At 37.8% G+C, this 21,438-nt stretch overlaps 2 protein-coding genes across 2 annotated transcripts; one reads left to right on the top strand and one right to left on the bottom strand.

The window, feature by feature from the left end:
• Positions 1-294: 294 nt before the first annotated feature.
• LOC116248821 (uncharacterized) lies at positions 295-3,439 on the bottom strand. Its single transcript, XM_031621813.2, has 3 exons — positions 3,004-3,439; positions 1,089-1,449; positions 295-975 (listed from the first exon to the last, which is right to left on the bottom strand). Exons 1-3 carry the CDS (start codon positions 3,070-3,072, stop codon positions 515-517), a joined length of 891 nt encoding a protein of 296 aa, XP_031477673.1. The 5' UTR covers positions 3,073-3,439; the 3' UTR covers positions 295-514.
• A 12,281-nt stretch (positions 3,440-15,720) lies between these two features.
• LOC116247053 (putative leucine-rich repeat receptor-like serine/threonine-protein kinase At2g14440) lies at positions 15,721-20,890 on the top strand. Its single transcript, XM_031619002.2, has 9 exons — positions 15,721-16,034; positions 17,053-17,593; positions 17,717-18,183; positions 18,346-18,481; positions 18,587-18,658; positions 18,881-18,949; positions 19,030-19,101; positions 20,113-20,184; positions 20,262-20,890. Exons 1-9 carry the CDS (start codon positions 15,944-15,946, stop codon positions 20,296-20,298), a joined length of 1,557 nt encoding a protein of 518 aa, XP_031474862.1. The 5' UTR covers positions 15,721-15,943; the 3' UTR covers positions 20,299-20,890.
• The last annotated feature ends 548 nt before the right edge of the window (positions 20,891-21,438 follow it).

Raw genomic sequence — 21,438 nt, 5'->3', positions numbered from 1 at the left:
GAGATGGTACTGAATCCGGAGATGCAACTAGTTCAGATAACGAAATGGGACGCAAATTTGCTACAAAATTTTCCAATTCAATCCTTTCAGGGAAATCCATAATACTAGACCAATCTACGCTTGACAAGCCAATAATCCAGCAGTTTGGCGAGTTCTCCAGTAAAAGTGAGAAATGTGAATGGTGTCAAACACTAGATCAGGTCTCCATTCCTTTCCAGATGAAGCTGCCCTTATGCCCGGAGATCAGCCTCAATTCAAACAAAAAAAAGTGTCGAACATTGGCATGCACAAGCATTGAAGCTAAAAGTTACCAAATTGACTTGATTAAGAGAAAAGAATTAGGCTACAAAGTTCCTGATTTGTACACTTTCTTATGCCTATCCCACGACTAAATGCACCAAAAAACCGCACTGGGCACGTAAACGGGGAAAAACATGACCCAGTACAACGGACCCTTGAGAAGTCCAAGTTCCCGCTCAAAGTATTTACAAGGCAAATTAGTGCCTCCACAAACTCAATATGGGATCACATATGGCAGCGCATGCATTTCAGCTGATGGCAAGTAACACGCCTGCGACCAGACTGCGCCATAGCCGATTTCTCTCTGAGCCTCGCAAGTTCTAGCTGCACCTTGGCCGCCGCCCCCGAAAAGCCACTCTAGATCATCAGGCTCTATCAGCTCACTGGGCATCTGCGGCAAGGGGGGGTAATAGTCACCAGCCCTTTCTTCAATTTGAGCTTCAAAAGAGTGACCAACAGCCTTTCCATCTTGTAATTCCAGGCGAAAGCTCGTTGAGCCTTTGCATTGGCTTTCCGTACTCTGAGCAGCAATTTCAGCATTCTGTTGAATGAAGGAAGAGGTTTCTAGCACTTGGGCTGGCGTAACAGGCGTGCTCGAAGAGGAACAAGCCTGCTTGCTCGATTGCTGCCGTTCACTGTTTTTCAGGATAGGCAACCGTATCCAAAGTCCTTTTCCTTTTACAGATAGTCAAAGGAGGAAGGGTCAGTGAAGCTCACAAAGGGAGCAGTGCCCAATCAAGCAGCCATTACTCGGAGATCAGGGGATAGAGAGATTATAAGATACTCACCATGGGTGCCAATGGCATCGCAAGTGGTTCGCTGCTTCTTGTGAGATGGGGGCTCACATGGGCAGCTGGAGGAGTCGAGAGGTCGCTTGCCTCTGTAACCGACACTGTCAAGAGAGTCAGGCGAATTTTGAGTACCAACAGGCTGCCCATGTTCTTCTGTAAGACAGCTCTTCTCAATCTGCTCGGTTTCTTCCTTTATCCTCCCCACATGATCTTCATCTTTCAGTTTCTCCTTCCTCTCATGTTTGTGCCTCCTACGCTTATCATGCTTCTTTTCTTTATCCATTCCATGTTCACTATCACCCTTGTGCTTCCTCTCTTTCTTCCTCTCTTTTTTGTCCTTCTGCTTTTCTTTCAACACCTTGGGAACCAAAGGGAACCCATCAGTTCCATATGTGCGAGGAAAAAGGTAGAAGCATAGCCCCAGGCCCAGGCAATTCTCAAAGGAAAAATTACATAGAAAAATCACAAAGTTTACATGGACAGCATTTAATACATCAGAACAAAGTTCGCAAGTGCATCTTTACATGAACATGGAACTGAACACAATTATTTTCCTTTCTTCCTGGAAAAAAAATAGTGAAACAGTAGCTAGAAAAATACAAACTCTATTAAGTATCATAATCAAATTAGCATGTATAACTCGGCGTTTTCAAATTGATCAGGGGGAAAAGTTAAATGGAACAATACAAGTTCTGATACGCTTCAAAGTTGTGTTCTAGTAATACAAATAATGACATCCTCAACTAACTCATCAGCAACAAGCAAGTATTTCATTTCCATTGTCTGTCAGCCAACAATCTTCAAACCCAACTAAGAACAATTCGCAATTATCCATGAAATGGGACACCAGCAGGCACAAGTGGTACAGCAGAATTTACTGAACAAAGACAAAGCCGGTGGTACATCAGAACGAATGGGTCATAAAGAACATGTACAAGAAACTCAAGGCCAAAGAATCCAAGCCAATCTGTTACAGAGGGTACGTTCATGGGATGAAAATAGCCATCCAACAGAAGAAGCCCTTGAATGGGTTTTATGAATTGGGAAATGGACTAGTTATTCAACACTATTGCAATTGCAGTCGGGCCCATACTAGAGCATAGAATAGGTCAAACTAGAAAGATGTCAAAGTCCGACAAGCTTGTTGATTCTTTTACATAACCGATCACCATCTTAAGTCCAAGTGCATTCTTAAGATAAATGTTTTCTGTCTTATATTTGTCTCAATTTCGATAGTTATAGAATTCAACAATTTAAATATTGAATACAGGGCGATGAAACAAATAACTGCTCCCACAATTTTCAAGCAGATCATAATACCATGCAAGCCGTGCAACGAAAGCCCAAAATACTGCCAATATCAGACACCAGAAACAAATATGTCAAGCTGACCAAATATGAGTCCGTCCAAGAAGAATAATCCCTTTGAATTTGTCCAAGAACTACGCTAACATTACAAGTTCTTAGAAGCCATATCTCTTGCAATAATTATAGCACAGATAACCAGACCCAATTCTATGAATCGGTCCAAGAAGAATAAGCCCTTTGAATTTGTCAAAAAACTACTATAACATTACAATCTCTTACGAGCCATCTCTTCCAATCATTATATCACAAAAACCAGACCCAACTCCGGAATTCATACGAGAAGACGCTATGAATTAACCGAGAAACATACAGCAACCCCTAGAACCGCCCTGTTATCATATTATACAACCATCATACACCCCCACCCTAGAACAACCATATTTACATGCCATACAGCCGACTATCACATAACTCAGCCACACATCCGCCATATCATGTCATAGATCTATTGTATTCATTCTGTACATGGACCAAACCAACCCCAACAGGCATATACTGGGGAAGCAAAAACACAAGAGGATTCAAGAGGCGGTTCTTTACAAACCTCATAAACCGCTCCTCCGCTATTGCTTTTCAAGAACCCAGGCGGTGGATATGGAAAGCAACGAGACATTGTGCTCGACCTTATGAACAACCTTCTATCTCAAACCTTTCGATCCGTTCCCACAGCTCGATCAGTGATTCGAGAACGAGAAGAGAAACAAAAAAGAAACCCAAAAATACGTCGACCACCAAACAGACACAGATTCCTCCACAAAATATCCAAGAAAACGATCGGCAAACAGCCCGAAGAACCGGCAATCGGCTTCTCCGATAATCGATCCGATCTTCAGACGCTGGTATCCCAGATTTCAGATTCGTTCAACGCTGAGATGGGTTGACAAGTCGCCGGCCTTCCACCCAAAGAAGCGCAACGGCGGTCGGCAACCCAGAAAAGGAAGCGAGAAAGGAAACCCTAATTCCCTTCTTCCGCCCCCCAAAAGAACAAACAAAAGTAAGGCTACGCCCTTATTTATAGACACGATGGAGGGCACATCCGTGTAATTTACTGCGAAAAGAAGGCTATATATGAAGGCGAAGTATCCAGAAGAAAGACGGAAACTCCCCCAACCAAGCGAAGTCCTTCCCTGACCTCGAAAAAAGACTAAATTGCCCTTTCTCTCGTGGACACAAAATGTTTCATTCAGGACCAAATCTTAGTTTGATTTTTAGAAATCCCCTTATGGCTTTGGGATTATCTTATACAACCTCCAAACTTTTGAAAACTGCCAATTCGAAACTTGATAAGTTAAGCCACAAAATGAGCCGGTTGACACAATGGGTAGGCCTATTTGGGGATTCAGCTGCCAATCAGAAAAACTATATACATGTTCATTATTTGAAAATAAATAAATAATACATAATAATTAAAAATATAAATAAGAAAACTGAGACCATGTTATGGCATGTGCAATTAATCCTAGACCTTGTTGTTGGTGTTATATGAAAGTTCACTAGCAACCAAAATTAATACTTCTTGGTCATGATGTAAAGTGAAATTATGCTGTAATGCAAATTATGAATTAATAACTAAAATTCATTAGGTTTTTTCCCTTTTTCTTTGTCTATCATTGAATCGGATTATGTTCAAGGGATTCTTGTATGAATGCATGGTTTCTAGCAAGGGTGCCAAGTTACAATTTTTTGTTAATGATATGATTCAACATCGAATTATATCAAGTAACTCAATTGATATAATAAAGCAACAATATTGTACAACATATAAATACATAACAATTATTGAGTAGTGGAAAAAATTATATTCAAAGATCACATATCATATCACAACTTTATAGCCAAGCTAGTTGATAACTTGAATCATATGATCACATAAAATTAAAAAAATACCAAAGAGCAAAGAAAAATGGTGAGACCAATGTTATCAGAATCAACGAATAGTTAGATTACTGACAACATAACTGTTTTTTGTACATAACTTTGTCAATATTGGTATTAGTGATAGATTTACACTCATGATTTTGGGTGAATATGACATTAAACTAGGTATTTGTGATTCATTATATGTGGTTTTATTGTTAAATTTAGCTTTTATAGAGCAAATGGGTCTTACATTAAAAAAAAAAAAAAAGTTTGTAAACACACAAAGGGTAGACATATTTGACCGTTGAGTTAGAAGTTAACCCACTAAGGATGTGTCTACACTGATTTATCTCCAAAACAACACCATTTAAGGGTGTTGGCCAAACTTGTCATTTTAACAAGTTTTCAAAACTTAGTTTACAAGTTTAAAAGACAAGACAAAACCACTTTCTTGTAAATAATATTCTCTTTTGGAAACAGAATTTTGTAAAAATTAGGTTTTTCACAAACTTAGCTTTGATGATGTTTTAAGAGTATCAATGAAACACCGACTCTTAGTAAGTTTCTAAAACTTAGTTAGAACTTATTTTATATATTAATGTCATGACAAAAAGCCATTTTTCGTAGTAGCATTCGATTGGAGAATGATGTTTTCTCAAAATTATGTTTGTAACTTAGTTTCAACTGTCATCCCTTCATATCTCAAACATTGTTTTGGTTACAAAAAGACACTTTGCCTCCAAAACTAAGTAAAGGGTATCCATGAACAAATATTGTCTCTAAAACACCATTTAAGGGTGTTCATCAAATACATCCTTGTAACAAGTTTTCAAAACTTGGTTTATGTATTTTTTTTCGAAAGCGATGTTTTGTCAAAATTAGGTTTCTTGCCTACCTAGCTTTGACTATAGACAAATATGTCTTAGACATTATTTTGGAGTTGGAATGACATTTTGCTTTCAAAATAGTATTCAAGGGTGTGAGCAAAACATGCCTTCTTAATAAGTATTTAAAATTTGGTTTTTATCTCTGAATGACATGACAAAAACATTGTTTTATGTCAAAATTATCTTTTGCACAAACTTAGTTTTGGATGTCATTTTGGAGGCAAAACAATATTCTGTCTTCAAAACTTTGTTCAAGGATATTCACCAAACATGTTCTTTTAATAATTTCTAAAAATTGTGCATTTGGATAACATGACGGAAACATTGTTTTATTTAAATGGCATCTCTATTTTACAGCAGTATTTTGTTAAAATTTGGTTTCTCACATAATTAGTTTCGACCGATCTAGACATTCCTTAAACATTATTTTGAATGGTTGTTTTGCCTCTAAAACAACATTTAAAATTGTAAGCCAAATGTGCCACAATTTTGACCAACATTAATATTAGAGATGTGTTTACACTTGTGACAAAAGACCAATGTGATTTTAAACTTTGTACTTGAGACCTGTTATTTGATGTTTTATTATCAATCTATGATGTTTTATTATGATATTGAGTTTTATAGAGCAAGTGGGTCTCACATTTTAAAAAAAGTTTGTAAACATGCATAAGATGCATGTACGAGACATTTGAGGTAGAAGTAACCCTCCAGGAGTCGCTAGACTGATTTTGTCTCCAAAGCAATGCTTAAAGGTACCATCAACCAAACACATCCTTCAGGCAAGTTTCTAAGATTTTTGGTCTCATGACAAAAGCATTATTTTACATAAATAATACTTTCTATTGAAAACATTGTTTTTCCAAATTTTCATTGTCAATAGACAGCCTTAAGGGGCATAGCGTAGCTGATCGAGCTAGGGGCCTGTGAACAGTAGGTCTCTAGTTCAATTCTCGTGGGCGCTATGTTCTTGTGTCTTGTAACTTCGGGCCTCGCTTCGGGCGGTGGAGTAACCCTCTGCTCACCCGATTGTCAATAGACAAAGCCTTGAATACTATTTTAGAAATGAAACAACATTTTTCCTCCAAAGTAGCCCTTTCCTCCAAAAGATACATTCCTAGTAAGCTGCATAAACTTAGTTTTTTGTGTTTGAATAACAAGATAAAAACTATATTTTCTGTTAATAGCATTCACTTATGAAAACATTGTTTTGTCAACATTAGGTTTTCAAAACCAAGTCTTCATTGTCACTCAAACAAGTTTCATACACCATTTTAAAGGCAAAAGGATATTTTGACTTCAAAATTGTGTTTAAGGGTGTAGGCCACATTCCTCTTTTAATACGTTTATAAAACTTGGTTTATGTGTTTGAGTGACAAGACAAACACCTTCTTTAGTAAATTGCATTTCCTTTTGAAAGCAACGTTTTTTCATAATTAGGTTTTCACATATCTATTTGCCAAATATGCATATGATTTTGTCGTCGTTGGTATTAGAGCTAGGTATACACTCATGATAAAAATGAATGCGAGATTAAAAGTTTTGTAGTTATGACTTATTATGCAATGTTTTATTTTGAGATTTAGTTTTCTGGATCAAATGGATTTCAAATTTATTGAAGAAAAGAAAAAACAAATTCTATAGACACACACAGGATACTCATATGACACATCTGAGGTAAAAGTTAACTCACTCAAACTATGCCTTGCATAGTCTAAATCCAACCATTGTGAGTTTAAACCATTGTCACAAAAAACTTGTACAAAAGGTGCGGAGGGAAAGGGAGGCCCGCATAGGCCGTGACCCCACCCTAGTTAATTAAAAAAAAAATTTACATTAAAAAATTTGAAAATCTTTAGTTGTTGAATGTATTATTTGTATTCTGATTTAGTTTGGTCTTATCAGGATAAATTTGTTGGACTATTTGACCAGTCGAACAACCGTTTGGCCCGCTCCTAAGAAAAATCCTAGCTCCACCTCTATGTACGGTTATTATATAATGAGAAATTTCTCAGGTATAATACAACAAAGTTGTATATCTCAAGAATAAAACGGGAAAAATCTCGGCAAATTTTTAAAAATTTTAAAACATTTAATAAATCCTGAAAATTATAAAAAATTATGAAAAAATGTGTATAATACATGTATAATTAATAATACGCATTTTTTCGTGTTTTAATTTTCTGGCATTTTTTTTTAAAAAGACTCATTTTGTACGGGTATTGTGTGGCTGACTATGTTTTGACGTATTATACGTGTCTTTTTTTAATAAGATGTGTTTTTTTTTTACGGCGGAACTAAACCAATTAAAGAAAAAACACTAAACTTGATTCAATAACCTCATGTTTGATACATATTTAAGATTCATGGTTAAACTTAAATTTGTGTTAGGAAAAATCTGTTGTTTAAACAAATAATAGATTTAAGATCATTGCCTTCCAAAATGTTTTGATAGTGGAGATAGGAAAATATGAACACACAAATGTTCATTATCAGGGCATGCATTTACTTAAAATCAAATTTGAATCTAACTAAATGTCATTTTTTTAAAACCGAATCTAATTTTATTTTTTAATCTAATTTTTGTTTTTTATATCCAACATATATAAAGCAGTTAAGCCTGATACCCGATCTGAACCCAACGGCATCCCTAACTAAGCCTGGGCATCAGGCCTGAGTAACCGACAGGTACTTGGTACCTGGCCAAATCAGACCAGGCCTAGGCCGGCCCCATTCAACCCGATTAATTTTTTTTATATTATTTTTAGTTAATAATAACATATAATTTTATTATTAAAATGTATATATTTTTTATATTTAAAAAATATTTTTTATTTTAATCAAACTGAGCCCAAACTTGGAGTTTCGAACATTGGGCCGAGCACATGCTCGGGTTTCAGGCATCAAGCCAGCCCGAGCTCGACTCTTACCGGGCCGGCGTGGCCCGGCCTGCCAAGGCCTATGTCACTATCCCTAACCAGACTCATCTGAACCATGACTTGCATTCTACAAGGCAGGCACCCTCAAGCTGGAGTACCATGTCAAGTGCTCGGAGCCCACAAGGTGAGCCGAAAGGTGATCCAAATTTTTAGTGCACTAGGTGAGCCGAAAGCCTGCACCCTTTGTGAAGTTAAAACCGGCTTATTTTTTTCTTTAATTTACATATATATTGCACGTTTGATAAGGTTTAGTGGGTTTTAATACGAGTTTTCATTATACGCATGAATGGTGCATAAATGACCCTAATTATATAGTTATATGCTCAATTATCTATATCGGGTGAACTTTCATTTTATTTTACATAATTCTTCCCCCCTAAGTAATTGTTTATTGAGAAATTCATCATTGGGTGTAGCATGTATGGTTTTCTCTCCACGTCTACAAGACGTGCGTGAAGTTCCTCAATGTTCATAACTTTTATCAACAACAAGAATTGTCACACTAGTTACTAAAATTTAAATTAAATTTGCAAATGTTATAAAGATCGGCGCATGTCCGGGCAATGCTCAAGATTGGGATGAGCGGGGTAACCACCACCTAGAAGAGGGCCGATGCTCTCTTATGTTTTCCCTTGCCTCGAGGGTTTAGGGCTTCAACGGTCCTTCTTTTTCTCTTGCCTCTAGGGTTTAGGCCCATTTCGGTGCCAAGAATAAGGTTGACAATATGTTTGGGCCACGGGCTGAGTACCTATTAGGTAACCGATCGGAGCCTGATGGTGCGGCCCAGGTCGGCTCGGCCCGGTCCGCTAATAATTTAAAATATATATTATTTTTTAATTAAATAATATAATTTAAAATTATGTTTTATTATCAAACGAGCCGGAACCCAGGCTATCGGGCCCGATGGACCGACCTAGGCCAGCCCGACGCCCACCCTTAGTTGACACACTCTATCTTTTCTCCTTGCCTCTAAGGTCTAAGGCCAAAAACTAAGCACCCAGCCTGGATGTAATAGACATAAAAATGGTCTGTCAACCCAACCAGCAATGCTAGATCAATGCTGGTTGATATAAGATATGTATTGGGTAAATCAATTCATATGTAATTTTTATTTTAATAATAATAAAAATAAATACATTTTTTGTTTTGCTTACTTCTTTTATCCCCATACAGGTAGGGTTTCACATGGGTCTGCTAGTCCCACCCGCATAAAACCAGAACCGGGGCTGAGCCAAGCCATGCTCAACCTAGCCAGAGCTGGCCCTAAAAGGACTGAACTAAACCTAGTTCATGCTCGGCTCAACTCAACCCTCTCGATAATTGCTACTTGTTAATATAGTATTATTATTTTATTAATTTTAAAAATTTAATAAAATTACTGTGATCAAGTTTAATTGAAAATTTCAAGTTGAACTCGATAAATGGATTGGTTTTATTAGTCATGGTCAAGTCTTCCATCTCTGACCAAGCGGGGTGACAAGAGCCACCCAAACAAGAGTTGAGAGATAGGTCAACTTGGTGTCATGTTCTTATGTGGCCCAACCGCATACTAATATATATGATTAAGAAATTTGATTGGATTTAGATTTTGGAAATGACATCTAATTATCTTCAAATACATATTTAGATTTTAATATTGTTAGGATGAAAGTAATTGGACACCAATCTACTAAAATAATTCAACAATAAACTATAGTTCAAACTGATAATGCAATAAGCAACGAATCAACGACCAAGCAATCCAACCAAACTAATCACAATCACAAACTGCACGAGAAATTTTTACGTGGAAAAACCCCTCAAAAACAATGAGGGTAAAAAAACCACGGGGTACTACGACCCAAAAACAATCCACTATAATCAATGATAGAAGTTATCCCACGAGGGGCTACACAAAGTCAACCCTCAAACAATAATATTTCATCAAAACTATATGAGATAAACAAAGAGAATATCACCGATAGAATGCAGAAATCGTAGATTGGGAGGAAATGCGTATGGCTTCTTCCTCGATATCAAATCTTGCTCAAGCCAAGTGCTTGCAGTCTTTTTTTTCTTGCATTCCTCTTCTCCTTCTCTCCTCTTGCTGTGCAGCCACACAAGAGATCTCTCCTTTCTTTTTTTCCAGAAGAAAACCCACGAGAGAGAGAGAGACGTGAGAGAGATTTGGGGCACCATCGGGTGCCCTCCCTTTTCCTTCGCCCGTCACTTAAGTGATGGGTCAGATCGAGTCAGGTCCTCTCTTGAGGCTGGACCCGATCCAACAAACTCCCCCTCCAACCTCAAGTGAGGGAACATACCTAATAGATGAACAAAATTAATATACTGCCTTATAGCCTTATAGGCAGTCATCCCAACTAAGTCTCTACACATGTCATGCTTCTCTTTAGGTAGAGACTTCTTCATCATATCTGCATGATTATTATTTGTATGGATCTTAGCAAGAACAAGCTACTTCGACTCTAGAACATCACGTATCCAATGATACCTCACGTCTATGTGCTTTGACCTAACACTCTGACTATCATAGTAAAACACATACTCGCCTTAACTGAACTGAAGTTCCTGCATGAACCTCTTCATCCATAGTAACTCTTTGCTTACCTCTGTAGCTGCAATAAACTCTGCTTCAGTGGTAGATAATGCTACACATTTTTGAAGTCTAGATTGCGAAGAAACTGCACCACCTGCATATGTCAATAAATAGCCAGATATAGATATTCTCCCATCAATGTCCCCTGCCATGTCTGAATCTGTATAACAAAAAAGAATAGATTTTTCTGCCCCAAAACAAAGTGAAAATTTGTTAGTCCCACGAAGATATTTCAAAATCCATTTAACTGCTTCCCAGTGTTTTTTTTCCTGGATTTGAAACAAACCGACTAACAACTCCAATTGAATGAGCAATATCAGGTTTAGTACATACCATAGCATACATCAGACTACCTGTGGCTGAGGCATAGGGAATCTTCTCCATATCTTTCTTTTCTGAATTTGTCCTTGGACTCTACTTGGTGCTCAACTTGAAATGCACTGCAAAAGGGGTACTAACAGGTTTTACCTTGTCTATCTGAAATCTTTGAAGTACCTTCTCAGTGTACTTCTCCTGAGATAGCCATAGCTTCTTCGACTTTCTATCTCGCGTGATCTTCATACCCAAGATCTGACTAGCAGATCCCAGGGCCTTCATAGCAAAAGACTTGCTCAACTCTTTTTTCAAGCTTGAAATTCTCGATACATTGTTGCTAACAATAAGCATGTCATCAACATAAATCAACAAAATGATAAAATCATCACCTGAAAATTTCTTCACAAAGACGCAGTGATCTGAAGTAGTCTTGGTGTAGCCACACTCCCCATAAATGACTCGAATTTTTTGTACCACTGCCTAGGTGCATGCTTCAGACCATACAAGTTTTTCTTTAATCTGCAAACATGGTTTTCTTTACCTTTTACAAGAAAACATTCGGGTTGCATCATGTAAATTTTCTCATCAAGATCACCATGAAGAAAAGTTGTCTTCACATCCATCTGCTCGATCTCCAAATCAAGACTAGCTGCCAAATTGAGAACAATTCTGATAGACGACATCTTGACCACCGGTGAGAATATCTCATCAAAGTCAACTCCATTCCTCTATTTGAACCCCTTCACAACCAACCTAGTTTTGAATCTTGGACCTAGAGAGCTTTCATCATGCTTCACTCTAAAAATTCATTTGTTTCTCAATGTCCTCTTGCCTTGGGGCAACTTCACAAGCTCAAAAGTGTGGTTGTCGTAAAGTGACTGTATCTCATCTTTCATGGCTTTCATCCATTTTTCCTTGTGCACATCATGCATAGTTTCTTCATAGCATTCAGGTTCACCACTGTTAGTCAACAAAATATAGTCACGTACAGGATATCTAGTTGAGGGACGCCGTTCCCTCGTGGATCTCTGTTGCTGATCTGCATCTGAGGAAAAAACCTCCAAATTCTGATCATTTGAATTAAGAATATCTAGCATGTCTACTTGTCTTTTTCTATCATGTGTTTGCCCGATAACATCATCTGGCACTGCTTTTGGAGTATTCTGCAAAGGAATAAGCTCCACATCAACTGGCTGATAGCTGCTATGAAAAGAATCCTTTACTGCTTTTTGAATATCCTCAATATTATGATCTTCAGCAAATACCACACCCTTCTTCTGACAAGCTTCTTCTCAATTGGATCATACAATCTGTACCTAAATTCATCATGATCGTAACCCAAAAACACGCACTGTCTGCTTTTGTATTCCAACTTCAATCTCTCATCCTTCGGTATATGCACATCCTTCCCATACCAAACTCTATTAGGATACATCCTTTCCATACCAAACTCTATTATGAACATCATCATCCAAAGGAACATATAGAGACAAGTTAATCACATAAGCAGCAGTATGTAAAGCTTCACATAAAAAAATCAGACAACTTAGCTTCAGATAGAAGACATCTAACTCTCTCCATGAGTGTCTTGTTCATTCTTTTTGTCACGTCATTCAACCGAGGAGTCTTAGGTGGAGTCTTTTGGTGTCTGATGCCATGAGATCTGCAATACTCATCAAATGGACCAATATACTTTCTCCCATTATCGCTGCGAATACACTTCAGTTTCTTTCATGAATATCTTTCAATCAGTGCATGAAAGTCCTTAAAAACACCAAGGACTTGGTTTTTTCTCTTCAAAGAATAGACCCAAACTTTCCTCAAAAAATCATCAATAAACGTCATAAAATAAAGTGTATCACCATGTGAACTTACTTTCATAAGACCTCATACATTTGTATGAACCAACTCAAGTGCTTCTGACTTTCTGGAATGTGGATGACTCTTGAAAGAGACTTGCGTCTGCTTCCCTGCAAAACAATGACTGCATTTATCAAGTTTAACCTTCTTTACATCTGAAAGAAGATTCTTCTTAATCAAGAATTGCAGTCTCTTGTCACTCATATGTCTCAGCCTCCTGTGCCACAACTCAATAGATTTCTCATCATGTGTCACATGCACCATGTCTCTGGAAATCGATGTCTGTATAATATAAAGATTATTGTTGCATTTCTTGCCTCGAGCAATAATCAAGGAACTTCTGGTAAGCTTCCACTGGCCATCACCAAAAGTGTTGTGATACCCTTCTTCATCGAGCCTTTCTGCAGAGATAAGGTTTAGATGCATGTCAGGTGCATGTCTCATGTCTGTTAGCTTCAATAGGGCTCCATTCGCATTCTTCATAATGACGTCGCCTCTGCCTACAACCTGAGACAAAGAACCATTACCTATTCTCAAAGTGCCAAATGAAGAAAAAAAATCCTTATGGCAAGTAACATGAAGAGCTGAACCACTATCAACAAGTATCATCTGGTAATATTAACCATGTCAGCATCACAAACAATGAACATTTCATGTTGTGCAGCAATTGCGACGTTATCATCTCAGTCATTTTTCTTCTCTTGTTTCTCCTCAATTTTATTTTCCTTCTTCAGTTGGAAGCAATACTTCTTTATGTGTCCTTTCTTTCCACAGTAGTGGCAATCCAAATTCTTATATCTAGATCTGGACTTGCTTTTGTTTTTATCTCTGCCCATATCACTCTTGAATTTACTCTTCCCCCTGTTCTTTGTGAAAAGAACTTCTGTCTGAGAAGAGTAGGCCTGAGATTTTCTTCTCATCTCCTCATTGAGAATACCTGACTTATTCTTCTCATCTCCTCATTGAGAATACCTTACTTATTCTTCTCATCTCCTCATTGAGAATACCTGACTTAACAGTCTCTAAAGAAACAACCCCATTAGTTGCAAAATTAGTAAGCGAGACTCTAAATGTCTTTCACCAATCAGGCAAAGTAGCAAGCAATAATAATCTCAAAATCTCATCTTCAAATTTAACACCCATATTAGATAACTGACTGGTGATCTCCTGAAAATTATTTAGAAAATCTGACACTGAACTGCCCTCCATGAATATCAAATTCTTCAATCTTTTCAAAAGAAATAATTTACTACTTCTTGTCTTGGAGGCATAAAGATTTTCTAATTTTACCCACAAACTACATGTCTGATTTTCATCTTGGATATGGTTATAAACATTTTCATCCACAAATTGTCGAATGAAACCACAAACTTGTTCGTGTTCAAATTCTCAATCCTCATCAGACTTAGTATCAGGCTTTTTTTTTTGAAAAAAACTGGGAGGTGCATAGCCTTCACATATAAGAGATCTTTCATCTTATTTTTTCATAGACTATAATTAGTCTCATTTAGGCTAATCATACGGTTAGTACCAAAATCAATTTTGTTATCCACCATGTTGGCTCTGATACCACTCTGTTGGGATAAAATTAATTTGACACGAATCTACTAAAATAATTCAACAACAAACTATAACCAAAACAGATAATGCAATAAGCAATGAATCAATGACCAAGCAATCCAACCAAACTAATCGCAATCACAAACTGCACGAGAATTTTTTACGTGGAAAAACCCCTCAAAAACAATGAGGGTAAAAAAACCATGGGGTACTACGACCCAAAACAATCCACTATAATCAATGATAGAAGTTATCTCACGAGGGGCTACACAAAGCCAACCCTCAAACAATAATATCTCATCAAAACTATATGAGATAAACAAAGAGAATATCACCGATGGAATGTAAAAATCGTGGATTGGGAGGAGATGCGGCTGGCTTCCTTCTCGATATCAAATCTTGCTCGAGCCAAGTGCTCATAGTCTTTTCTTCCTTACATTCCTCTTCTCCTTCTCTCCTCTTGTTGTGCGGCCACGAAAGAGAGAGACGTGAGAGAGATTGGGGGCACTATTGGGTGCCCTCCCTTTTCCTTCGCCCGTGACTTAAGTGGCGGGTCGGATCGAGTCAGGTTCTCTCTTGAGGCTGGACCCGACCCAACAAATATCTCATCGGATGCAACTTTAGATTCAGATATGATATGGTATTAAATAAATATCCATAATGTGGTTTTGATCTGCTTAAAGTTGGGATTTAGATGTTAACCTAAAAATTGAATTTGGATTGTTGAATTTGGATTATATAGTTTTAAATAAATATCATATATCCAATGTCCATACTGTAATTCTAATATGTTTAAAAATGGGATTCGGATGTTAAAAGATTGGATTTGGATGAATAATTTATATTCAGATGTAGTGTAGATTTTTCTTCGTAAGTATTTGAGTCTGAATTCGAATTTGAATATATAAATATATGAAAAAAATAATATCTAATATATTTATATTCATATATGTCAATATATGAAAAAGTGAAAATGATCAAGATAATATCCAATTCAAATTCGATCCATCACATTGACATTCCAATCAAATGCGTTCTACATTGTCAAAATTTAAAGAAAAATCACGAAAAGTAATTTTTTTTAAGATGTAAGCAAGCCAAAATTTTATGCAATTATATTCCACCGAACTGCAACAAATCCATTACAATTTACATTGCAGCCAAAAATAGCCGCGAGAATTTTTAGAACAGTTGTCGCAAAGCGCGTCTTCGCTTTTTATTGCGTATTTGTGCCGGCAGCCGAGAAGAGGAAGCCGTAATTGACAAGAATATCCACCCACCCTTCTCTCTTCTCTCTGTCTCTCTCTGCTGGCGCCTTCTGATGATGATTAATCGACGCACGTCTTACGGCGTCAAAGCTGGAATTCTGAACAAATTCACTCATCCATTTTTTTGTTTGCTCGTTCTTTTTTAGTCTTCCCGTTCGTCATCGTCTCCGCTGGTGATTCACATGTTGCATCCCTCATCGCCATGAGGTCTCTCTTCCTCCTCTGCCTTCTCTTCTTGTGCACCATCTTCACCATTGTTCCTCAACTCTCTGCTGCTCTTGTGTTTCCTAGAGGTAAGCTTTCAGAGTCCAGACAACCACCATGTTCAGTTTTTAAGTTTGCTTTTACACGCTTAAGAACCAAACTGATGTGAGAAGCATTGATAATGCAAATTGCGATGGCACGCAGATGACAGAAATCGCGCCATAGAAAGCGGGAGCTACCATCAATTGTTTTATGCATGGCTGCAATCAATTTTTTTCCTTTCCCATTTTAGTAGCTTCATTCTTGCAGCAAAAGATGAGGATCTGGATATTGAACTCCAGACATTTTTCCAGTTTGAAAGCTTTAAGTCACTACCAATTAAAGCCCGCCACTTGGTTAGTTGTGCAGAGTTCCTGTAAAGTTGATTTCCTTTTGTTCGCTTTACTTCATTCTTTTAGGCTAAGTACTGTCCGCCATTGTCGATATGAATGTAATCAAGGCCACAAGGAGATGAACTAACCAGCGGTCATACGAACGGAACCTTCGCCGCTCCCTTGTCAAGATATGTTGTCTTTGCCTTGTACATTGAAACAACAAAGACGAAAAGATGTTAGATTGTCGTAGAGACATTCAGGTCAAGAAGAAGAGAAATAGAAAACTCGTGGACCAAATTCAGCATCATATCGTAATGGCCGTAATGACCAAGACCATATTCATTTTCTGTGATCAGCTCTTCACCATCATCATCACAGACACATTCAATTTAAGAAGAAGAAAGCAGAAAATCATGGACCAATTCCAGGTTCTAGTGGTTGTTAATGACTAAAACCTTGTCCATTTTGATCCAACAAAAAGAAGGAAAAAATCGGAATTATGATCGTCCAAATTTAGCATTATATCGTAGTTGTCATTGTGACCCAAAACCTTATTCATTTTTGTGACCATTCACCGCAATAATCATCAGAGAAACGTTCAGTTCAATAACAAGGAGGTAAACAAAAAACGTTGGGCCATCTAGCATTACATTGCAAACTATTATTGTCACCAAAACCATCAACCTGAATTTGTTTATTCGTGATGGTTTCCTTTGTATCATGGTTGCTGCAGCTTTCTTCATAGACTGCGGATCATCACAAGAGACAATACTGGGAGATTTGAGGTGGATACCCGATGATGGTTTTATCAAAGTGGGGAATAAGACTACAATTCAGACACCAAGTTTGCTGCCGGGCCTGAGCTCTCTGCGGTTCTTTCCGGACACATCTGCAATAAAGTACTGCTATACGCTTCCTGTGGTCAGGGGAGCCAGGTATCTTGTGAGGACGACTTATTTCTATGGCAACTTCGATGGCCGTGGGGACCCACCGGTTTTTAATCAGATTGTCGAAGGCACGCTCTGGAGTGTTGTCAACACGACTGCTGATTATTCTCAAGGATTGTCAACGTTTTACGAGATAATCCTCGCTGCCACAGGGAAGACACTGAGCGTGTGTCTGGCGAGGAATCAGCATACTGCCTCTAGCCCATTCATTTCTGCTCTGGAGTTGGTGCTTTTGGAGCAGTCATTGTATAATTCGACAGATTTCTCCAAGTTCGCACTCACCACAGTTTCCCGCCATAGTTTTGGCCACAATGGGAACATGATAAGGTGATTTTCCTTTCATATTCTCCATTATTCCAGAAGACTAACTACATATACCTGCAACGTAATGCTTTTGTCATTGTTGTGAATCTTCTTCTAAATGACTCACTGTACGAAACTGGAAACTAGCTTTCCAGATGATCCATTTGACCGCTACTGGCAACCATTTATGGACAATCATCCAGCAGTCACCTCCAAATCCAATGTCTCGGTGTTGGACTTCTGGAACAAGCCACCTGCACAAGTCTTCTGGACTGCACTAGGAACTGAGCATCCTTATGAAACCCTGCAACTTCAATGGCCAACAGTAGCCTTGCCATCTTCCAGCTATTACATTGCTTTGTATTTCCAGGACAACAGGGAACCAGCACCAGATCATTGGAGGGTTTTTGACATCAGTGTCAATGTCAAGACATTCTATCCAAACCTCAATGTTTCCACTTCAGGGGTGGTTGTTTATGCAAACCATTGGCCACTGTCTGCCCTAACTCAGATTGCACTGACTCCTGCTCCTGGCTCAAAAGTTGGACCACTTATCAATGCAGGAGAAGTTTTCCAAATAAGAGAATTGGGTGGGAGAACTATTACTAGAGATGGTAAGTTGATCTGGCAATCAGGTTATGCTTGCAGTCAGATAGCCATTTTTCTTAATAGAGTCGTAGCTACTATTTATTGAACAGGAAATCAGTTTTCTAGAGGATTCTTGTACAGCCAATCTTTTTCATTGTTATGATTCTTCTTCTGGAATGGTGATACAGTCACTGCCATGCATGCTTTGGCAAGAAGTTTAAGTAATCTACCGTCTGACTGGAATGGAGATCCCTGCTTACCAAAAGGGAATTCTTGGACAGGTGTCTCATGCTCCGAGGGAAAGCTTGTTCGAGTCATTTCACTGTGAGTTCTTATTGTCATGAAACAGAATCCGAAGCTTAAATCACCATTGATGTCATTGTTCTTGAATAAGAATGGCGAATGTTTTGATTGTTCTATTTCCTCCAGGAGCTTGACCAACTTTGGGATTTCTGGATCTCTGTCCCCTGCAATTGCTAATCTGACTGCGTTAACTACCATGTAAGGAGTTACCAAATATAGCTTATCTCTAGCCATTTTGACAAAGAGTGATGCATTCTTTTTTTGAAAACTGACGTTCTTCTTGCCAAGTCATTTCAATCATCAGATTGGGATAAGTGGCTGCAGCCTTCAGGCACTTGAACATGGTCTAAGTTTCAAATTAATTCCCCTAAAGCTTACTTCGAAATGACTACTAACTTCTCATCTGTGAAATGACTGCAGCTGGCTTGGAGGTAACAATCTTGCAGGACCTATTCCAGATCTAATATCCTTGAAGATGCTGGATTCCCTGTAAGTATCTCTGATAGTAGCTGCTGCTTTTCCCATTTCATAAATGTCCATTATTTTATATGGCAAATTGTCTTGATCAGCCATTTGGAGGACAATCAATTCAGTGGTTCAATTCCTTCATCGTTGGCAGATCTGGACAGCCTACGTGAACTGTAAGTCACTATACACCTGCATAATGGAGAATTGTTTCAAATATATGTACAAGATGCAAAAATTTATCCTTTTTGTTATCTAGAAATTGATCAGATGCCATGACAATGCTGTTTTTCACAAATCCAAGATTGTGACTCCCGCAGCTGCTTAGTTCTTGTATAGCTTTGTGATATTGTATATTTTGCTTACAATAATTTCTCATTTCCTTCTTTAGTTGGCTGAATTACTAATGTTTATGGCCACACGTAGACATCAACACGCCTGATTTAATATAGTTTATGTCTTGTGCAAAAACAGTCAATTGTTACTAAAGAACCACAGAAGTCATCTAACATGGCTTCACCAGCTGGTCCTTGCTTATTATTTTTCTAATTGCATGGCATTTTTTTGTTTGCAATTTTCTTCAACTAGCAAGGTTTTTTAAACCTTAAAAGCCTCATCTTTTCCATGCTTTCTTCACAAAACTGGTGTTAGGCTTTCGGCACCTCCTCTAGAGGTTGACGATTTATTTCTTTCATAAATAAATTTGATCATGTCTATGTTTTTAATCCAGTCTTGCAGAATAATCCAACCATGACAATATGGACTCTGCACTATCAGAATTGAGATCTTGTCTGTTTATTTCTCTCATAAATAAGTTTGATCATATCTAGGTTTTTAATCCAGTCTTCGCAGAATAGTCCAACCATGTCAATATGGCCTCTGCACTATCAGAATTGAGAGTCTTGTGCCTCTATAGATGCTTACAATAAAACAATAAAGGATTAACAAAAAAATGCAATCAACTTAAACAAGATTCATATTGCATAATTTATTAGCTAATATGATGTTCTCTGCACCTTCCTTCCATTTTTCAGCAGCGTGTTATAAATGTTGATGTGAACTTTTTGACAATAAGCTGCACCTTTTGAATGACAACAAAGCTTTTAGTGTTCCACAGCACTATGTTCGAGAAAATAAAATGTTTCTTTATGTGTTACATTCCAACATGATTTTTTTTTTTTTAACAGGTTCCTGCAGAACAACAATTTGAGTGGGCCAGTTCCTGATAATCTACTGAGAAGGCCAGGGCTGAACCTTCGGTAAGTTGAATATTGGAGAAACCATTTCCTCCTTGCTTTCTTTCTTCCACAAGCTCACACAGGGTGCCCCTTTTCAGGTTAACTCCTGGGAATCATTTTGAAGGCATGGGGTGAGCACCAAGTCTGGTCCATGTACCCTTGGAAACATCAACAGAAAGTGTTAACTGAATGAAAGATTGTGAGAAATGTTGTTCAGCTTTGAGGAGTTCCTTGCTTTGATGAATTTAAATAACACCACTTCCTCTAGAAATCAAGTTGCTATGCTATAATAGTTCAATTTACAGGCTTGGCATCTAGTGTTGAAGCGCTAACCTCACTTGTCTGTGTTCCTGTCTTTGTCAAAGTCGTATAAGAATAAGAATTTCTGTTTAGAAAAAGGTGATGATCAGTCAACCAAAGAGTCATATTCCTCAAAGGTTTACTTTCTTCTGGAAGTTCTTCTGTAAATGTTGGTAGGCACCAGAGGCGATATGTGATGCTTCTATGGATACTGATGATTACAACAAAATTGATACATGACAATATTGCAAGCGATAGGGTTTCAGAAACCCTTAGGCATGAATCTTTCTCTTTCTCTCTCTCTTTGCCTTTCGAGTATGTAACAAGTTCTGAGAGAAAGATCCACCATCATATCTTGTACTTTGTAGGTGGTTTCTGGCCTGTACGTATAAAGTCTTGATTCATCGCTATACATGTCATATTTATATGTGATACTACATGAAAGGATTACAGAAATGTGTCAAAGAAACAAGATTACGATATTTGCACTTTGAAAAACTTGTTGCATGAGTTTTATGTTTCATGTCATGTTGCCTTTAAATTTGGATTACTGAAGTTCTGAGGTAACGTATTATTCATCATTCTAAACAACCCCTCACAAGCTCAACATTGCTCCGCCTTGAACTTTTGGTTAGCCAAGAAACTGGGGCTGAGTTAATGAGGCACTGTCAAAGCATCAACACTCTAACCCTTGGTTGCCTTTGGATCCTGAGTTGTCTTTGAAAAAAACTTGGGTTCTTGACCCAAACTAAGATTAGCAACAGTAATGCAGGGGCGGAGGCAGGGGTGGACAACATGTGGGCAATTGCCCACACAGAGTCACAAAATATACATATTTTTACATTGACACCTTAGGGCAATTTTTCTCATTTAAATGTTGATGCCTCTTAAAAATTTAAAATTTATTACTAGTGCCCGTTAGCCAGAAACTTCTTAGAAGCCTTACCCTTTAATCACAATCATGATAAAGTTTAA

The sequence above is a fragment of the Nymphaea colorata genome, chromosome 2, assembly GCF_008831285.2.
Source record: "Nymphaea colorata isolate Beijing-Zhang1983 chromosome 2, ASM883128v2, whole genome shotgun sequence".
Classification (NCBI taxonomy): domain Eukaryota; kingdom Viridiplantae; phylum Streptophyta; class Magnoliopsida; order Nymphaeales; family Nymphaeaceae; genus Nymphaea; species Nymphaea colorata.
Note: the sequence above shows the minus strand (reverse complement) of the source record. Positions and strands in the feature narration are given on the sequence as shown.

Excerpts from the sequence above, each read along its gene's own strand:
- LOC116248821 (XM_031621813.2), bottom strand. The coding sequence starts at position 3,072 with ATGTCTCGTTGCTTTCCATATCCACCGCCTGGGTTCTTGAAAAGCAAT. Across the intron at positions 1,450-3,003 it reads GCGGAGGAGCGGTTTATGAG|GTGTTGAAAGAAAAGCAGAA; the intron begins GTTTGTAAAGAA and ends TTGGTTCCCAAG. Across the intron at positions 976-1,088 it reads CGATGCCATTGGCACCCATG|GAAAAGGACTTTGGATACGG; the intron begins GTGAGTATCTTA and ends TATCTGTAAAAG.
- LOC116247053 (XM_031619002.2), top strand. The coding sequence starts at position 15,944 with ATGAGGTCTCTCTTCCTCCTCTGCCTTCTCTTCTTGTGCACCATCTTC. Across the intron at positions 16,035-17,052 it reads TGCTCTTGTGTTTCCTAGAG|CTTTCTTCATAGACTGCGGA; the intron begins GTAAGCTTTCAG and ends TGGTTGCTGCAG. Across the intron at positions 18,950-19,029 it reads TTGAAGATGCTGGATTCCCT|CCATTTGGAGGACAATCAAT; the intron begins GTAAGTATCTCT and ends TGTCTTGATCAG.